The following is a 19,234-nucleotide window of genomic DNA, read 5'->3' on the forward strand; positions in this document are numbered from 1 at the left end:
ACAAAAAAAATCAAGTGCTACAGGGAATCCTGAAGAGTCAAAAGCCACATCAACCTTCTGTAATGAGATAAGATTACACCAATGCCATCCTATCAACTACATCTTAAAGGGCGGAAAAGAAAAGAACTTCAAAACGTGGACAAAAATCAAGACTGATTTGAAGAGATCAGGCGCGCTGCGTGGTAATGGAAGTTGCTCACGCACAGTACAGTGCTGAACACCCGATATGGCAACTCAGGAAGCAGAATTTCTTCTTCAAAAGCAGAGATTTTATCAGCTGCCTCTTTTACATTTTTTTCCCCCCGATAGTTCCGTAGCTGGTTAGAAAAAGAAAATAAAACGTAAACTCCAAAATTATTTGTTTTTGTCAGGCAAGGTTCTGCTCATTCGGCTTTTGGTATTCTTCAGAACACCACGGGGGGCGGGGTGGGGGGGGGGGGGGGGGTGAGTGACTAATGGGGAGGAGAGGGGGGTGAAGAATTAATCACGTACCATGCTACATCTTGTTCAAGAAAGGCTATTGCAGAAGTTTCTACAACAATATACAATTGCACATAACACCCTGTGTTACAAATGTTTGAAAACACATGACCAATAACTAAGTACATAGTTCATGGTGTTGAGGTTCCTATTTTTTTTTTAGAGTCTTCTTGACTATATCAGAGTCCACTTCTAGTAATATGAATTAGTTGTCTTGAAGACAAAAATTAAGAAAAAACAATTTCTATCCATAAGCTAGCAAATTTGGTCAGCCTTCTGGATCATAGTGCTGTTTAATGGCTTTAGACTATAGTCTTTAATCTCTTCCTGTGGCAAACTACAGGACTTCAAGTGTGCATTTAGTGGCACAAAATTAACGTTTGTTATTTTCATTCTGTAGCTAATGGCAAGTAGGAAAATTGCTACAGTAAAGCGTGTTCATCCAGTCCTTAATATAAGACTTGTACAAATAAATATTTTTTTCTAAAAGTTGTTTGTTTTTTTTGTTTAAAATAGTGGTCAATATTTTTTTTCCTCAGATGCTAAATGTGATTCTGGAAGATTAATTGAAGAGTAAATTCATAAAACTCAACTGTCACCTGCAAAAATTACTGCAGTTTTAGGCTTTGCTGAGTCTCAAGTTAAATTAAACATTTAAAATTCTTCCTACTCTTGAAGAGTTCAGTGTTGCATCCTATCATTTTTATAATGAATAAAGTCACAGCTCATAATAAAATGTCTGATCAGAATTCCCAGTCTGTAGGTTCTTCCCGATTGGCTGCCCGCTCGAGCCGATGGATTATGTTGTTCAGATTGGCCATCTTTGCGTTCCGTCTCTGGATGCTCTTATTTAGCTTTGTGTCTGACTGGAAAGCGACTACCTCAGTGCCAGGAATCGAATACTGCCCCTTTGAAATGGCAGGCACTGACGGAGAGATAGGAGCAGAAGAGGATGGGGCTGGAGAAACTGGCATGATACCTGGAGACGAGGCGGCAGAAGGAGAGTTCAGAGTCACCTCTAGGTTACTACATGCAGGGTCTGAGACTGCTCTGAAACTGTTCGGGGTTAGGCCATTGGTTTCTGTTTCTTTTGGCATAGAAACATTCTCATTAGGCTTTGGCGAAATGTCCGGAGGCATGAGGTCCGAGGAGTTAGTGTGACATTTGTCATAATTAGATGAACCAATGATCAAACACTGGGGGTTCTGGATATGCAGCACGGTGGTAGTCTTTAGCGGATGGGCCTCATGATTGCAGCCTGTCCCTTCTCTCTCTCGTTTAACAGTGCCAGGGAAGTGTACGGACGACGCAGCACTTTCTAGGTCATTTTGACCACAACAGCTTTCGCAATGGTCATAATCCTCTTCTTCGCAGTGATCACTGAATTCCTGTTTAATCTCCCTGTTCACCTCCCCACGTGCTGCCAATAGAGTGGGCCGCTTGCCCTTTAGTTCGGTAAAAATGGCTTTCTTATCTTCTGGCTCAGAGTCAGAGCTCTGCGATCGCCCAGCACTGAGAGAATGACTGTGGGTTGTGTACCCTCGATAACTGGCTGGCTCCTGGTCCGTGTCATTCTCCTGGAGGTCTTCGACAAGCGTTTCTCTTCGAACACGTGACCTGCATGAGTGAAAATTTCAGTGAATCAGGCAACATTACTTATAGGTTCATTAAATAAACTACTGAGGCAACCTGAAGATCAAAACTGAGGGGAATAAAATCAATCTGACGAGGTTGTATTTTTCTAGTATTAAATGTACTAGATGTCTCAACCACTTTAGAATCATTGACTCAATATCATTCAGTAAAACATCATTGGGTCCAATTTATTCTTCAGTACCTGCTTCCTCAACTGTTATTAGACAGTGAAATACTGTCATGACAATGTGTTGTGTGCAATATTAATTGCTAGCTTCATCAGCTGGTGTAATGCCTTGGATTGTTTTTTTTAAAGAAACAGCTGGAAATGCAAAGACACCCCTTTTAAAATGGCTGCGGAAGTCACCTGAACTGCAAACTGGCCAAGTTCCTAGCAGCCTGAGACCATGTCTAGGCTGATCCCTGATGGACTTCACGCCTGCCATTTTCTGATCTCTGCAAAACACAAGAATAAATCGGCCCACCAGATATCCTGCCTCCAAAGCCTGCCAGGAACAAAGGAGGACTGACCAAAATCTATATGCAGAAAGTGGGCGGAGGACCGCCCATCTGTTTTGATGGCTTTTTGAACACTGCAAATGGGGAATCAGTGTTCTTTTGTTAATATGGATTGCTCTCTATTGCGCATTAATAACCAGTGTCATATCCTTCTATTCATTCATGGGGATGTATGGATATCACTGGCTGCCCCAGCATTTATCGCCCATCCATAATTGTCCTCCAACTCAGTGGGTCCCTTCAGAGGGCTTTTTAAGAGAGTTAACGACATTGCTGTGGGTCTGAAGTCACATGTATGCCAGACTAGGTAAGGACGGCAGATTTTCTTCCCTAAAGGACACTAGTGAAGCAGACAGATTTTTTACAAAAATCGACAATGGTTTCATGGTCATCATTAGACTTTCAATTCCATGATAGTCAGGGGGTGAACTCTGTGCTCAATTAGTGGCACTGAGCACCTCCGGAGAGGTAGGAGCTGCCTGCTCAACACTGGTGGTGAGGGCGGACAGCAGTCAGGTTGTGGGCTGCAGCTACCTTGCTGATTAAAGCAGGCAGTTCACCATTTGGCCAGAAGGTCAAACATGGTGGAAAGTGGCCATGGAAGACAAGGTAAGGAGCAGCTCTTGTGCCAGTTCTTACTGGCCCAAAGCGTCTGAATAAATATCAACTACAAAGAAATTTACTCGTGCCCCACAACAAAGCCGATGGTATTGTGTTAGTGTGGACAAGACCGTCTGAATATGTCTGAAAAAAGATCAAAAATTGCACCGCAGGACTGACGGAGCCTTTCAGGATGTCAAAGGGGCTTTTATTTGGAGAGGTGCACCAACATTTCCCAGCATTCCACACTGTCAGCATTCGTGTCCTTGAGGCATCAGGATCCTGAGGTGATCTCTGGAAATGAGAATCTGAAATCCAGCCTGCACCAGGTCCCAACGCTGCACTCTTTGAGAATCAAGCCTCACTTACTTGTTGGACGGTTAGCAGATGGGACTTGACTGGAAAACATGCAACTGAATTGGATTATCAAACATATATATTTTTTGCGCTATTCTGCAATCCCCATCAGAATTTGGTGACTGTTTCAGTCGAAGACCCAATTGCAAACACATTTGAAGAATCTCACTGAACATAAACTGTTAACATTTGGCCAGACCAAACGCATTAAAAATGACTGACCGTTCAAAATTAGAGACTCCTTATACATTGGTCTTCAAGTACACAACCAGAGAATTTTAGAGACTTGTTAACATTCAAATTTATTCTGCAAAAGCTTCCAATGAAAGCTCATTTAAATTTTCATCACACTGTCACCTGAAGATCAGAATATGGCACAAACTTCAAAGGTAATAGTAACACTGATGCCGTTTGCGCACTATTGCAAGTTACTTATCCTACATCATATAGGAATATCCATGTCTCCAGAACAAGGCATGTTATGAGGTGTATTAACATACAGAGGTGAATGTTCTAGAGGTTTGGCATACCAGCAAGGTTTTTTTATGCATTTTGGGAAACAAGGAAAGCGCTGCTCACAATTTTCTGTCCATTAATTTTCATGGATGTCTGGTTCACTGATGTCCTTTTGGGATGAAAATCTGCCAGTCTTACCCAGTCTGGCCTATATCTGACTTCAGATCCACAGCAATGTGCTCCTCAATTTTAACTGCCCTGTGAAATTGTTTAGCAGGCCACTCAACTCGAGGGCAATAAGGGATGAGGAACAAATGCTGGCCCAACCAGTGGCACCCACATCCCACGAATAAATGAAAAAAAAAACAGAAAAAGAGATTGGAATTGGAGATTCCAATCAAAGGAGATAAGGGAATGATAGAGAGGTTGTCCATCAATAATTATCATTTAAAAAGTTCGCCGACTGCCAACTTTGCCTCAAAGAGGATTTCTCAGTGGGACTGGTTGAAGAGCTTCTTCCGTGGATTCCAGTTTGAAACAGGTAAGTACAAGTCAGTGCTCTGGGCAGTTGTAAGTGAGGAGGACAGTGATTGCTATTCCATGTCTGCTGTCTGCAAAATCTGGGCCATATCTGTCCCAGGTTACCTTTCCTCTTTTCAATCAGTAAGAAGTCTCACAACACCAGGTTAAAGTCCAACAGGTCTGTTTGGAATCACCAGTTTTCGGAGCACTGCTCCTTCATCAGGCACTCATCGGAGAAAGGAGCAGTGCTCTGAAAGCTGGTGATTCCAAATAAACCTGTTAGACTTTAACCTGGTGTTGTGAGACGTCTTACTGTGTCCACCCCAGTCCAATGCTGATATCTCCACATCATCTTTTCAATCAGTTCTTGAGTCTCTACCTTGGTCTCTCAATTTTAAAAAGGATATTTATCTTCAGGAGTAATAGCGTTCTACCTCGTGTAAGGCAGAACATTCAAGAGAATTTAATGTTTGTTCTTTAAAAACTCTTTTCTTACATTGTGTAGGATTGCATGCCCAGCATCCCACCCCGAGGAGATCAACGGTTCACTTCAGGGCCACATTTCTTCATTTGTATTTTCTTTTTGGGAATACTTGATCCATAATTCAAAGTTCACTTTGATTATTATTACAAGCAGGTACGCAACACAGTATGAGAACATGCCCCAAGAGCAACAGGTGATATTTATTGTACATACACACAAGGGCAGTATTTAAAAAAAATAGCACTGGGATCTCAAGCCAAATTAAACGTTTCAGCAGATAAACAAAACAGAAATCAGAGGAAGCTTAGTTATAATTTGCAAAGCTTGTCAAAAGTATACAAACCGACTATGCAAACTTGTTCAAAAACTTGTTGATGTCACCGTACTAACCTGTAGTTATGGAACCAGTTGATGACTGTGTTTGTCTTGCGGTTCAGTTGAGAGGCCAGGGCCTCAATGGTTTGCTGGGAAGGATATGGCTCTAACTGATAGGCTTTCTTCAGGGCCTCTTTCTCCTCAGGAGCAAGCACCACCCTGGGCTTTTTAACCTGGTAATGGTGGAACACTTGGTGCTGTATGCCGGGACTGGCTGATTCTGACTGGGTGCTGGGAGAATCGCTGTCAGATCCACCGTTTATTAATCCATATCTGCGCTTTAGATATGCTGAGGAAAAGTCAACAAAGAACAAGAATGAGTCCAATTATTATCCCACCCTCCCCAGCATTCACTTCCTACCCCCTCCTGATCATTCTCCACTGTGACTGTCCCCTCCCCCGATCAGCTCCCCCAACCTCCCTTTGCTGATCATAGAAGCACTACAGTGCAGGAGACCATTTGGCCCATCAAGCTTGTATGAACAACAATCCCACCCAGGCTCTTTTCCTGTAATCCCACGTATTTATCCTGCTAATCCTCCCTTACACTAAAGGAGCAATTTATCATAGCCAATCCACCTAACCTGCACATCTTTGGACTGTGGAAGGAAACCAGAGTACCCAGAGGAAATCCATGCAGACATGGGGAGAATGTGTAAACGCCACACAGATAGTGACCCAAGCCGGTAATCGAACCAGGGTCCCTGGAGCTGTATCTCCACCATACCATCAACTGTCATGTTGCAACCTAAAATCCAATAGTGATTGGCCATCAGTCTGCCTGTGGGTCTCCAGTAAATGCCCACAGCTCACTCAATAATCACAGGGTCCTCAGGCTAAACCTCTTGGGTGCAGCCATCATTCTAGGTCACTCCGCTTTATAATATGGTGGAGGTAGGCCAGGCGGTGTACATTTTATTGGCTTGGCCACTGATCTGCATGGATGCAATATGTAAAATCTTTTTGCATGGAATCCCTACAGTGCAGAGGGAGGCCATTTGGCCCATCAAGATTGCACTGACAACAATCCCACTGAGGCCCTATCCCCCTAACCCCACATATTTATCCTGCTAGTCCCCCTGACACTAAGAGACAATTTACCATGGCCAGCCCACCTAACCCACATATCTCTGGACTGTGGGAGAAAATCGGGAGCGACGGAGGAAACCCACGCAAACACGGAAAGTTGATGGGTCAGTCATGAGGGGACATAGGTTCAAGGTGAGGGGCAGGAGGTTAAACCTCCTGCCCCTCACCTTGAACCTGCGAGGAGAAACTTTTTTACCCACATTGTGGTCGAGTGGGGGCAGCTGGACTGGAGAGGTGAGTGATGGCAGAGAAAGATGGAATCTAGAGTTCTCTGGATCTGAAAATGTTGCTGAAAAATGCAGTGAGTTTATGTGGCTTGCGATCCGTAATTATTCGTGAGGCTTTTCCCATTCCTCTGCATAGGGTTACAGGAATAGAGCCCGGGTAGGATTGTAGTCCGTACAGATTTGATGGGCCAAATGGCCACCTTCTGCACTGTAGAGATTCTATGATTCTATTCTCTCTCTGCTCACTCTTACCCTTCTGATCTCATCCCATTTCTCTCCACATGCCCTCACTCTCCCATCTTCCTCAGAATGACTTTACTTGCAATATCTCTTTGTCTTTCTCACAATACCAGATACATCTTCCTGATCTGTCTCTCACCTCAATCCTACTTCCCATCTCTCTCGTGGTTAGGGTACAAGGTAATTAGTATGTAACTGGGAGTGGCCAAGGAGATTGGCAAGTAGCACCAGACAGAACGGGGGATCTTAAACCCTGGTGTCAGGAGCAAAGTGGGGCACAGAATGAGAGTGAAGACTGAGTGACAAGACCATGAAGGTTAGGATTTGGTCAGTACTGAGGTTTCAGTGGGGATTGCTGGTCAGCAAGGTAAGAAAGAGAAGGCATTTTCATTTCATGAGGGAAACAACACCTCAATTCGGCGTCAGGAAGAATAGGTGTTACCATTACAGCATCATCTTGTTCCCAATGAACTGGGGGAACAAACCAATTTAAGGTGATTAGCAAATCTAAAAGGACTAATGCCCTCTGGGGAAGGAAATCTGCCATCCTTATCTGGTCTGGCCTACATGTGCCTCCAGAGCCACAGCAATGTGGTTGAAACTCAACTGCCCTCGGCAACTAGGGATGGACAATAAATGCTAGCCAGCCAGCGATGCCCATGTCCCACGAGTGAAAAAATTTTTAAAAACCCAGAGGCGACACGGGATAAACCTTTATAAGCAGTGAGGATCTGGAATGCGCTGCTTGAGCATGTGATAGAGATAGATTCAATTTCAGCTTTCAAAAGACAATTGAATACTTACCTGAATTCCAGGACTATGAGGAAAAGACAGAGGAGTGGGACTAGCTGAGTAACTCTTATAGAGAGCTGGTACAGACAGACACAATGGGCTGAATGGCCTCTTTCTGGACAGTAACTACTCTATGATTCCATTCTATAAAAGCATCACCAATTCAAAGAATTTTATGCACACAACTGCTGGAAAATGTGCCCCAGTGTTGCTCCTGGTGAATCAGATGTTATAATGGTGCAAGGAAGGTGCTTTTGAGGCGGGGGAACAGATCGAACCAGCAAGAGGCTGTCTGCCCTCTACAGACAGAGGCAAGTGCTTTTGAAACCTAACAGGAATTTACTTTTTTCCCCTGGATAAATGCAGACAAATAAATTTGACATTGACATTGTCCACACTTATCAGAGGAAGTTGCTCATATCAGAAAAAAACATTTGCCATAACCATAGGCGTCAACTACCTCAACTTAGGCCAACAAGCTGGTTGGAACATTTCAATCCCACGTACTTACCAATGTAGGAGTGCCAGCTACGGTTCAGTTGGCAGCACCCTCTTGAGTCATAAGATTCTTGGTTCAGCTCCCACTCCAGGGTTAGAGCATGATGATCAAGGCTAACACTCCAATAGTGAGTACATCACCTCAGTACTGAGAGAATGCTACATTGTCAAAGGAGCAAGCCGCAATTCTCCCAAACTGCAGCACTAACTTTTTAGCGCAATGGGCCGTGAGATTGGCCAATATACATGAGTGCTCTCACCCTGCTTTGTATCTCCCAGTGCCGGATTTCCGGCAGCATCTGCACCACGCCAGAAATCATGGGGGGAGGCATAAAGACAACTTACGTGGTCATTCAGGTATAATTTAAATACAATGAGCAGGCCCAGGACTGAAGTCTCCCACCCATCCAGAGGGTTTCACCCCAGCGGGGATTATACTAGCTCCCCACTTTCAGGGAGGTAGCGGCCTGACCCCATTGGAGTAAAAAGGGGGAGCAATTGGGATCCCCCAGAGGGTTGGGTGGCAGGGGATTCTCCCCCTTGGGCATGGGCACCTTGGCAGGGCCAAGGGGGTGGACAGACGGAGGATGGGGCTGTGGGACCAATCAATCAATCAGTGAGGGTGGGGGGTCCCACTGCCATTTTGCACAGAGATCGGTGGGGGAAGCAGGGAGGCCAGCAATTGGGGTGGGCTTGGGGGTGTGGGTGGTGGGAAATCAACCAGGGAGGCAGTCAGCCTGCTTGGGTGAGGGGGGCGGGTGGTCAGCACTGCAAGTGAAGGGGGGTTACTGTCATGGGGGGGGTGGGGGTTGGAGATCATGGCTGGCTAGGGGTGAGGGGAGGAACAGGACTGGGCCTGGGAATGGTTGGGGGGTGCAGCAAATCGGGCCATGGATGTGGGGCCGGGGGTGGGGGGTGGACAGCCAGCATTGCAGGGGCTGCCCAGTGGTCAAGAAGCCATAAGTGCGGGGCCACACCGCATGCGCTGATCTCAGGACTGACAGATAGGCGCATGTGCAATAGCCCACTTAGTGCAGTAGGGGGGAAATTCTTCTCTGGACTCCCTACTGAAAAAAAAAGTGTCAATTACTCCAGTTTTCACACAAATTTGGCACTTTGAATTTTTTTGGCAGAATTCCGCCCGCGGTTTTTCAGGTGAAGCATGAAACCGGGGCCCTATCTGCCTGCTCGGTTGGATGCGAAAGATGTCATGATGCTATTTCTGACAAGACCAGGGGAGCTCTCCCCAGTGTCCTCTCAATTAACATCACAAATAACAAACGACCTGGTCATTAGCACATTGCAGTTTGTGCTGTGTGCATATTGGCTGCTGTGCTTCCAACATTACAACAGCGACTACACACCAAAATTTCACTGGTTGCAAAGTGCTTTGAGACATCTAGCGGCCATGATAAGCATCATAAGTAAAGGTCTTTCTTTCTATTTTTCAGGATTCCTCTTTTGCCAAAATCACAGCAAAGAAACCCATTTTAAACAATCTGAAATTATACTAAGTGATGGGTATTTTCATTGAATTATGAGTGATAAAGGAACTGAAGCTAGGGGTTGCTTTTGTTTAATGCTGTGTGAGACACAAGATAGGTACGGTTGCAAACCACAGCTTTATATTACGTTGCTGGGTTTTACCTGTATAAAAATAATACTCTTGTGGGAACCATAGACAGTAAAAAGTCTGACAACACCAGGTTTTAGTCCAACCAATTTATTTGATAGTAAACGCACAAGCTATCAAATAAATCAGTTGGACTAAAACCTGGTGTTGTCAGACTTTTTACTGCGTTTACCCCAGTCCAACGCCGGCACATCCACATCAGAACCATAGACACCCAGTGTCCGGGGCTGCCAGTATCACTCTATCGTACTGTGTTTTCGCCACTTAATGATTTAAAAAGCCCAGTGTACAAAACTCAATCAACAATTGCACTCCAAATCCTCTGGAGGGTGCCTGGGACTAATGTTTCTTGCAATATCCTATAATGGTTTTATTGCCCACTGCTGACAGATGACAAACACCAAAGCACCTGCTATAATTGTGGCATATTCATTTCAAATAATAGCTTCATTAAATATGGAGAGAAGCTCTTTATTGCCCATTCGCCTAAGATCTGGAATTCCAAACCTAAACCAAAATCTAATAACTTAGAAAACTTTCGGTTGACTCTTTTCTTATTTGTATCTTTCATTATTTGTCAAATACCCAGCAGTTAATGTACTTATGCAAAAACCTTGGGTAAAATATTTTTGCTTTAAGAGTTTTACTGACATATTTGATAAATAGCTAGTCTTGAATTCAATCATCCATGTACTATAGATGTCAGTGACTATGCTGGGAACTGGAGAAGTCTTATTTTCATATCTTCAACTAAGAGTCGTGGGTCTGGCAACCTCCGAAATCAAGGCCCAAGCTTCAGGCCTCTGAGAAACTCAATCATTAGGAGGCTTGTCCGACACTGAAATTGTGAGTAAGTTTAATAATTTCCATAACAATTTCTAAGGACTTGTTGATGTTACACACATTGTTTTCAGTACTAAAGATTTTCTTTAAGCTAGCGAGAATTCAAGATTGTTTGCTGATTGGTATGTTTTCCAATTGTTCAGTTCCGATTTTACAGAATATGAAACTTGACCTTAATTGAACATCAGATGTGATGCACAAAGACAAGTGATTTGCAAGGTTTCTGTATAGATGGAGATATAAGATCTGCTTCTCTGAGCTATTAACCACATCTATAATAAATTACATTTGCTCTGTGGGGGAGCCTGATAAGTAGCAGTAATGAACATTTGCCAAGGATAAGGATACCTTGCCAAAAAAATTACTGTTATTTTATAGGGAGCACATGACCCTTAGATTGGGCAATTTGGCCCCTCTCTCCGAATTGTGCAAAAAGCCTTGGAGGTATATTCAACTGAGGAGGGAAGCAAGAAAGAGGAAAGAGAAAGGAAGAGAAGAATGTAACATAATTGAATTTTTTTTGATAAAAGGGACAGATTTCTTTTGTTTTGTTGACAGAAAAGGCCCTTGCTAACCACAAACATCTGCATGAATTAGCAGCTAATTTTCAACTTAGCATTGGAACAGAAACCAGTATGCTGTGTTAGGTGCTTGTTATAGAAGCCACCCTATTCTCCTATCCATGGAAATGAATTTTGCACTCCAGTAGGTTGAAAATTAGCCCCAAAGATTCTAACTTCTAACACCAATAAGTCAGAGGTGAAGTGAAAGGCAGATCGAAATACACACACAGTGTTTGACTTTCCACCCCTCATTATAAAGCTAGCGCCATAGAACTTAATGCTCTGTTTGTGCCAACATTCAGGTCATGATGTGGAGATGCCGGTGTTGGAGTGGGGTAAATACAATAAGAAGTTTCACAACACCAGGTTAAAGTCCAACAGGTTTATTTGGTAGTAAACACTTACTACCAAATGTTTACTACAAAATAAAGCTATTGGACTTTAACCTGGTGTGAGACTTCTTACAGCATTCAGCTTTCCAGTCTTGAAATTGGCAGCCAGCCATATTCTAAGTACAAGGGGGTATCACCATTACTCCATGTAAATTAGAGCCTATAATGACGATACTACTTTGAGGCTGCTTTTTGAATCCTAACAGGCAGTCACCCCAATGTGTTTGCTCTGCCCATGGTTAAAAAAAACATCTTTTGTGACCTCAGGACATCTCAGAGTGCTTTACAGCGAATAAAGTGCTTTAGTGAATGCAAGAGACAAGACAGAAGGGGGGAGAATCGAGAGAGGCGGGGGGAGAGAATCGAGAGAGGTGGGGGGGGAGAATCGAGAGAGGCGGGGGAGAGAATCGAGAGAGGTGGGGGGGGAGAATCGAGAGAGGCGGGGGGGGAGAATCGAGAGAGGCGGGGGGGAGAATCGAGAGAGGCGGGGGGGGAAATCGAGAGAGGCGGGGGGGGAAATCGAGAGAGGCGGGGGGGGAAATCGAGAGAGGCGGGGGGGGAAATCGAGAGAGGCGGGGGGGGAGAATCGAGAGAGGCGGGGGGGAGAATCGAGAGAGGCGGGGGGGGGAAATCGAGAGAGGCGGGGGGGGAAATCGAGAGAGGCGGGGGGGGAGAATCGAGAGAGGCGGGGGGGAGAATCGAGAGAGGCGGGGGGGGGAAATCGAGAGAGGCGGGGGGGGGAAATCGAGAGAGGCGGGGGGGGAAATCGAGAGAGGCGGGGGCGAGAATCGAGAGAGGCGGGGGCGAGAATCGAGAGAGGCGGGGGGGAGAATCGAGAGAGGCGGGGGGGAGAAATCGAGAGAGGCGGGGGGGAGAATCGAGAGAGGCGGGGGGGAGAATCGAGAGAGGCGGGGGGGAGAATCGAGAGAGGCGGGGGGAGAATCGAGAGAGGCGGGGGGGGGAAATCGAGAGAGGCGGGGGGGAGAATCGAGAGAGGCGGGGGGGAGAATCGAGAGAGGCGGGGGGGAGAATCGAGAGAGGCGGGGGGGGAGAATCGAGAGAGGCGGGGGGGGAGAATCGAGAGAGGCGGGGGGGGAGAATCGAGAGAGGCGGGGGGGAGAATCGAGAGAGGCGGGGGGGGGAAATCGAGAGAGGCGGGGGGGAGAATCGAGAGAGGCGGGGGGGAGAATCGAGAGAGGCGGGGGGGAGAATCGAGAGAGGCGGGGGGGAGAATCGAGAGAGGCGGGGGGGAGAATCGAGAGAGGCGGGGGGGGGAAATCGAGAGAGGCGGGGGGGGAAATCGAGAGAGGGAGAATCGAGAGAAGGGGGAAATTGAGAAAGAGAGGAAATTTGAGAGAGGGCTAATTGAGAAAGAGAGGGGAAATTGAGAGACAGAGAGAGGAGGAAATCAAGAGAGGAAAGAGAGGAAATCGAGAGAGAGGAAAATACGAGAGAGACAGGGGAAATTGAGAGGGGTGGGGGGGAACCGAGAGAGAGAGAGACAGAGAGAGGGGAATCGAGACAGAGAGAGAGAGAGAGAGGGGGGAACCGAGAGAGAGAGAGAGAGAGAGAGAGAGAGAGAGAGGGGAACCGAGAGAGAGAGACAGAGGGGAATCGAGACAGAGAGAGAGAGAGGGGGGAAATCGAGAGAGAGAGAGAGAGAGAGAAAAATACGAGAGAGAGAGAGAGAGGAAAATACGAGAGAGAGAGGGGAAAATACGAGAGAGAGAGAGAGGAAAATACGAGAGAGAGAAGAAAGTACGAGAGAGAGGAGAAAGTACGAGAGAGAGGAGAAAGTACGAGAGAGAGGAGAAAGTACGAGAGAGAGGAGAAAGTACGAGAGAGAGGAGAAAGTACGAGAGAGAGAGGAGAAAGTACGAGAGAGAGAGGAGAAAGTACGAGAGAGAGGAAAATACGAGAGAGAGAGAAGAAAATACGAGAGAGAGAGAAGAAAATACGAGAGAGAGAGGGGAAAATAGAGAGAGAGAAAGAAGAAAATACGAGAGAGAGGAAAATACGAGAGAGAGAGAGAGGAAAATACGAGAGAGAGAAGAAAGTACGAGAGAGAGGAGAAAGTACGAGAGAGAGGAGAAAGTACGAGAGAGAGGAGAAAGTACGAGAGAGAGGAGAAAGTACGAGAGAGAGAGGAGAAAGTACGAGAGAGAGAGGAGAAAGTACGAGAGAGAGGAAAATACGAGAGAGAGAGAAGAAAATACGAGAGAGAGAGAAGAAAATACGAGAGAGAGAGGGGAAAATAGAGAGAGAGAAAGAAGAAAATACGAGAGAGAGGAAAATACGAGAGAGAGAGAGAGGAAAATATGAGAGAGAGAGAAAGAGGAAAATACGAGAGAGAGAGACAGGAAAATACGAGAGAGAGAGACAGGAAAATACGAGAGAGAGAGAGAGAGGAAAATACGAGAGAGAGAGAGAGAGGAAAATGCGAGAGAGAGAAGAAAATACGAGAGAGAGAGAGGAAAATACGAGAGAGAGAGAGGAAAATACGAGAGAGAGAGAGGAAAATACGAGAGAGAGAGAGGAAAATACGAGAGAGAGGGAGGAAAATACGAGAGAGAGGAAAATACGAGAGAGAGGAAAATACGAGGGAGAGGAAAATACGAGGGAGAGGAAAATACGAGGGAGAGGAAAATACGAGGGAGAGAGAGGAAAATACGAGAGAGAGAGAAGAAAATACGAGAGAGAGAGAAGAAAGTACGAGAGAGAGAGAAGAAAATACGAGAGAGAGAGAAGAAAATACGAGAGAGAGAGAAGAAAATACGAGAGAGAGAGAAGAAAATACGAGAGAGAGAGAAGAAAATACGAGAGAGAGAGAAGAAAATACGAGAGAGAGAGAGGAAAATACAAGGGAGAGAGAGGAAAATACGAGGGAGAGAGAGGAAAATACGAGGGAGAGAGAGGAAAATACGAGGGAGAGAGAGGAAAATACGAGGGAGAGAGAGGAAAATACGAGGGAGAGAGAGGAAAATACGAGGGAGAGAGAGGAAAATACGAGAGAGAGAGAGGAAAATACGAGAGAGAGAGAAGAAAATACGAGAGGGAGAGAAGAAAATACGAGAGAGAGAGAGGAAAATACGAGAGAGAGAGAGGAAAATACGAGAGAGAGAGAGGAAAATACGAGAGAGAGAGAGGAAAATACGAGAGAGAGAGAGGAAAATACGAGAGAGAGAGAGGAAAATACGAGAGAGAGAGAGAGGAAAATACGAGAGAGAGAGAGGAAAATACGAGAGAGAGAGAGAGAGGAAAATACGAGAGAGAGAGAGAGAGAGAGAGGAAAATATGAGAGAGAGAGAGAGGAAAATATGAGAGAGAGAGAGAGAGAGAGAGGAAAATACATAAGAACATAAGAAATAGGAGCAGGAGTAGGCCAACTAGCCCTTCGAGCCTGTCCCGCCATTCAATAAGATCATGGCTGATCTGTCTTGGCTCAGTTCCACATTCCCGCCCTCTCCCCATAACCCTTAATCCCCTCTCTTATCAAAAACCCATCAACCCGCGTCTTAAAAATATTTAGCGAGGTAGCCTCCACCACTTCAACGGGCAGAGAATTCCAGAGATTCACCACCCTTTGAGTGAAGAAGTTCCTCCTCAACTCCGTTCTAAACTGCCCCCCCTTTATCTTGAGGCTGTGCCCCCTAGTCCTACTATCCTTTCTGAGCGGGAAGAGTCTCTCCACCTCTATCCTATCCATCCCATTCATCATCTTATACGTCTCAATGAGATCTCCCCTCATTCTTCTAAACTCTAACGAGTACAAGCCTAATTTATTCAGCCTCTCCTCATAGCTCAACCCCCTCAACTCCGGTATCAGCCTAGTAAACCTCCTCTGCACTCCCTCCAAGGCCAAAATATCCTTGCGTAAGTACGGCGCCCAAAACTGCACACAGTACTCCAGCTGCGGCCTCACCAATGCCCTATACAGCCGCAGCAAGACCTCCCTACTTTTATATTCAATCCCCCTCGCTATGAAGGCCAGCATCCCATTCGCCTTCCTGACCACCTGCTGCACCTGCAGGCTGGGTTTTGTGACTCATGCACAAGGACCCCGAGGTCCCTCTGCACCGTCGCCTGCTGCAGTTTTTCTCCACGTAAGTAATAATCCTTCCTACCATTATTCCTACCAAAGCGGACCACCTCACACTTGCCAACATTAAATTCCATCTGCCATTTCCTGGCCCATTCGCCCAGCCTATCTAGATCCTTCTGTAGACTCTCACCACCCTCTGCACAATTTGCCTTTCCACCAATTTTGGTGTCATCAGCAAATTTCGACACCCTACACTCGGTTCCCTCCTCCAGATCATCTATATAAATGGTAAATAGCTGAGGCCCCAGCACCGACCCCTGGGGCACTCCACTAGTCACCATCCGCCAATCCGAATAGCACCCATTGACCCCCACTCTCTGCCTCCTATTTGACAACCAGTCCTCTATCCACGCTAACACCCTACCCCCAACTCCATGCCCCCTGACCTTCTGCAATAACCTCTTGTGCGGTACCTTGTCAAACGCCTTCTGAAAATCCAGAAAGACCACATCCACCGGCTCTCCTCTATCCACCGCCCTAGACACATCCTCATAGAACTCCAGTAAATTTGTCAGACACGACTTCCCTTTAACGAAACCGTGCTGCGTCTGCCCTATCAAGCAGTTCCTCTCAAGATGCCTCGCTGTTTCCTCCTTGATGACGGATTCTAACATTTTACCTACAACAGACGTTAAACTAACCGGCCTATAATTCCCTGCCTTTTGCCTGGCACCCTTCTTAAACAACGGCGTAACATTAGCCGTTTTCCAATCTTCCGGCACTTCCCCGGAATCCAGCGACGTCTGGAAAATAACCACCAAGGCATCCACTATCACCTCCGCCATTTCTTTCAGGACCCTCGGATGCATTCCATCCGGTCCTGGGGACTTGTCCACAATCAGCCCCTCCAGTCTGTCGAGCACCACCTCTCTAGTAACAGTAATGTCATCGAGACCCTCCAGTCCTACCACCTTTCCATCTCTAACATCCGGCAAATTATTCACGTCCTCCTCCGTGAAGACCGAAACAAAAAAGTTATTCAAGACCTCAGCCATTTCCCCATCCCCTACCACTAGGTCCCCTTTCTCATCCTCTAAGGGACCAACGTTCACCCTAGCCAGCCTCTTCCTCTTTATATATTTATAAAAACTCTTGCTATCCTTTTTTATACTACGCGCTAGCCCAGCTTCATAGTTTCTCCTACCCTTCTTTATCAATCTTTGTTGACATTTAAACCTCTCCCAATCCTCTTCTCGCCCACTACTCTTAGCTACTCTAAACGCCTCCGCTTTTAATTTAACACTTTCCTTCACCTCCTTCGTTATCCACGGGCCAAGAGAGAGACAGGAAAATACGAGAGAGAGAGAAAGAGGAAAATACGAGAGAGAGAGAGAAAGAGGAAAATACGAGAGAGAGAGAGGAAAATACGAGAGAGAGAGAGAGAGGAAAATACGAGAGAGAGAGAGAGAGAGGAAAATACGAGAGAGAGAGAGAGAGAGAGAGAGGAAAATACGAGAGAGAGAGAGAGAGAGAGAGAGGAAAATACGAGAGAGAGAGAGAGAGAGGAAAATACGAGAGAGAGAGAGAGAGAGAGAGAGGAAAATACGAGAGAGAGAGAGAGAGAGAGAGGAAAATACGAGAGAGAGAGGAAAATACGAGAGAGAGAGAGAGAGAGGAAAATACGAGAGAGAGAGAGAGAGAGAGGAAAATACGAGAGAGAGAGAGAGAGGAAAATACGAGAGAGAGAGAGAGAGAGGAAAATACGAGAGAGGAAGAGGAAATCGAAGGTGGGGGGCGGGGAGGGGGGATAACCGAGAGAGTGAGAGGGGAATCGAGGTGGGGGGGGGAAATCGAGGGAGAGGGGAAATCGAGGGAGAGGGGAAATCGAGGGAGAGGGGAAATCGAGGGAGAGGGGAAATCGAGGGAGAGGGGAAATCGAGAGGTGGGGAGGGGGGATAACCGAGAGAGAGAGAGAGGGGAATCGAGGTGGGGGGGGGGGGGGGTGGAAATCGAGAGAGAGAGGAAATCGAGACAAAGAGAGAGAGAGAGGGAATCGAGAGAGAGAGAGAGAGACAAAGAGAGAGAGGGGAAATCGAGAGAGAGAGAGAAAGAGAGAGAAAGAGAGAGAGGGGAAATCGAGAGAGAGAGAGAGAGAGAGAGAGAAAGAGAGAGAGGGGAAATCGAGAGAGAGAGAAAGAGAGTGAGGGGAAATCGAGAGAGAGAGAGAGAGAGTGAGGGGAAATCGAGAGAGAGAGAAAGGGAGTGAGGGGAAATCGAGAGAGAGAGAGAGAGAAAAAGAGAGTGAGGGGAAATCGAGAGAGAGAGAGAGAGAGAGAGAAAGAGAGAGAGAGGGGAAATCAAGAGAGAGAGAGAGAGAGAAAGAGAGAGAGAGGGAATCGAGGGAGAGGGAATCGAGGGAGAGGGAATCGAGGGAGAGGGAATCGAGGGAGAGGGAATCGAGGGAGAGGGAATCGAGGGAGAGGGAATCGAGGGAGAGGGAATCGAGGGAGGGAGGAAATCGAGGGAGGGAGGAAATCGAGGGAGGGAGGAAATCGAGGGAGGGAGGAAATCGAGGGAGGGAGGAAATCGAGGGAGGGAGGAAATCGAGAAGAGGCCTTCATAGCGAGGGGGATTGAATATAAAAGTAGGGAGGTCTTGCTGCAGCTGTACAGGGCATTGGTGAGGCCGCAGCTGGAGTACTGTGTGCAGTTTTGGGCGCCGCACCTGCACAAAGATATTTTGGCCTTGGAGGGAGTGCAGAGGAGGTTTACTAGGCTGATACCGGAGTTGAGGGGGTTGAGCTATGAGGAGAGGCTGAATAAACTGGGCTTGTACTCGTTAGAGTTTAGAAGAATGAGGGGAGATCTCATTGAGACGTATAAGATGATGAATGGGATGGATAGGATAGAGGTGGAGACTTCCCGCTCAGAAAGGACAGTAGGACTAGGGGGCACAGCCTCAAGATAAAGGGGGGGCGGTTGAGAACGGAGTTGAGGAGGAACTTCTTCACTCAAAGGGTGGTGAATCTCTGGAATTCTCTGCCCGTTGAAGTGGTGGAGGCTGCCTCGCTAAATATTTTTAAGACGCGGGTTGATGGGTTTTTGATAAGAGAGGGGATTAAGGGTTATGGGGAGAGGGCGGGAAAGTGGAACTGAGCAGCGACAGATCAGCCATGATCTTATTGAATGGCGGGGCAGGCTCGAAGGGCTAGATGGCCTACTCCTGCTCCTATTTCTTATGTTCTTATGAGAGAGAGGAAATCGAGGGAGAGGAAATCGAGGGAGAGGAAATCGAGGGAGAGGAAATCGAGGGAGAGGAAATCGAGGGAGAGGAAATCGAGACAAAGAGAGAGAGAGGGGAAATCGAGAGAGAGAGAGAGAAAGAGAAAGAGAGAGAGGGGAAATCGAGAGAGAGAGAGAGAGAAAGAAAGAGAGAGGGGGAAATCGAGAGAGAGAGAGAAAGAGAGAAGAAATCGAGAGAGAAAGAG

At 46.4% G+C, this 19,234-nt stretch overlaps 1 protein-coding gene across 3 annotated transcripts in view; it reads right to left on the reverse strand.

The window, feature by feature from the left end:
• Positions 1-430: 430 nt before the first annotated feature.
• Positions 431-19,234, reverse strand: part of cux2b (cut-like homeobox 2b) — a 332,051-nt gene continuing 313,247 nt past the window's right edge. For all 3 annotated transcript variants that reach the window (XM_080208269.1, XM_080208267.1, XM_080208268.1), the window contains 2 exons: positions 5,444-5,717; positions 431-2,097 (listed from right to left, as the gene is read on the reverse strand). In XM_080208269.1, the coding sequence (XP_080064395.1) occupies positions 1,224-2,097; positions 5,444-5,717 (1,148 nt within the window). In that variant the 3' untranslated portion in view covers positions 431-1,223. The remainder of the gene's footprint in view (positions 2,098-5,443; positions 5,718-19,234) is intronic.

The sequence above is a fragment of the Carcharhinus amblyrhynchos genome, chromosome 20, assembly GCF_965287045.1.
Source record: "Carcharhinus amblyrhynchos chromosome 20, sCarAmb.v2.hapA, whole genome shotgun sequence".
Taxonomy (NCBI): Eukaryota; Metazoa; Chordata; class Chondrichthyes; order Carcharhiniformes; family Carcharhinidae; genus Carcharhinus; species Carcharhinus amblyrhynchos.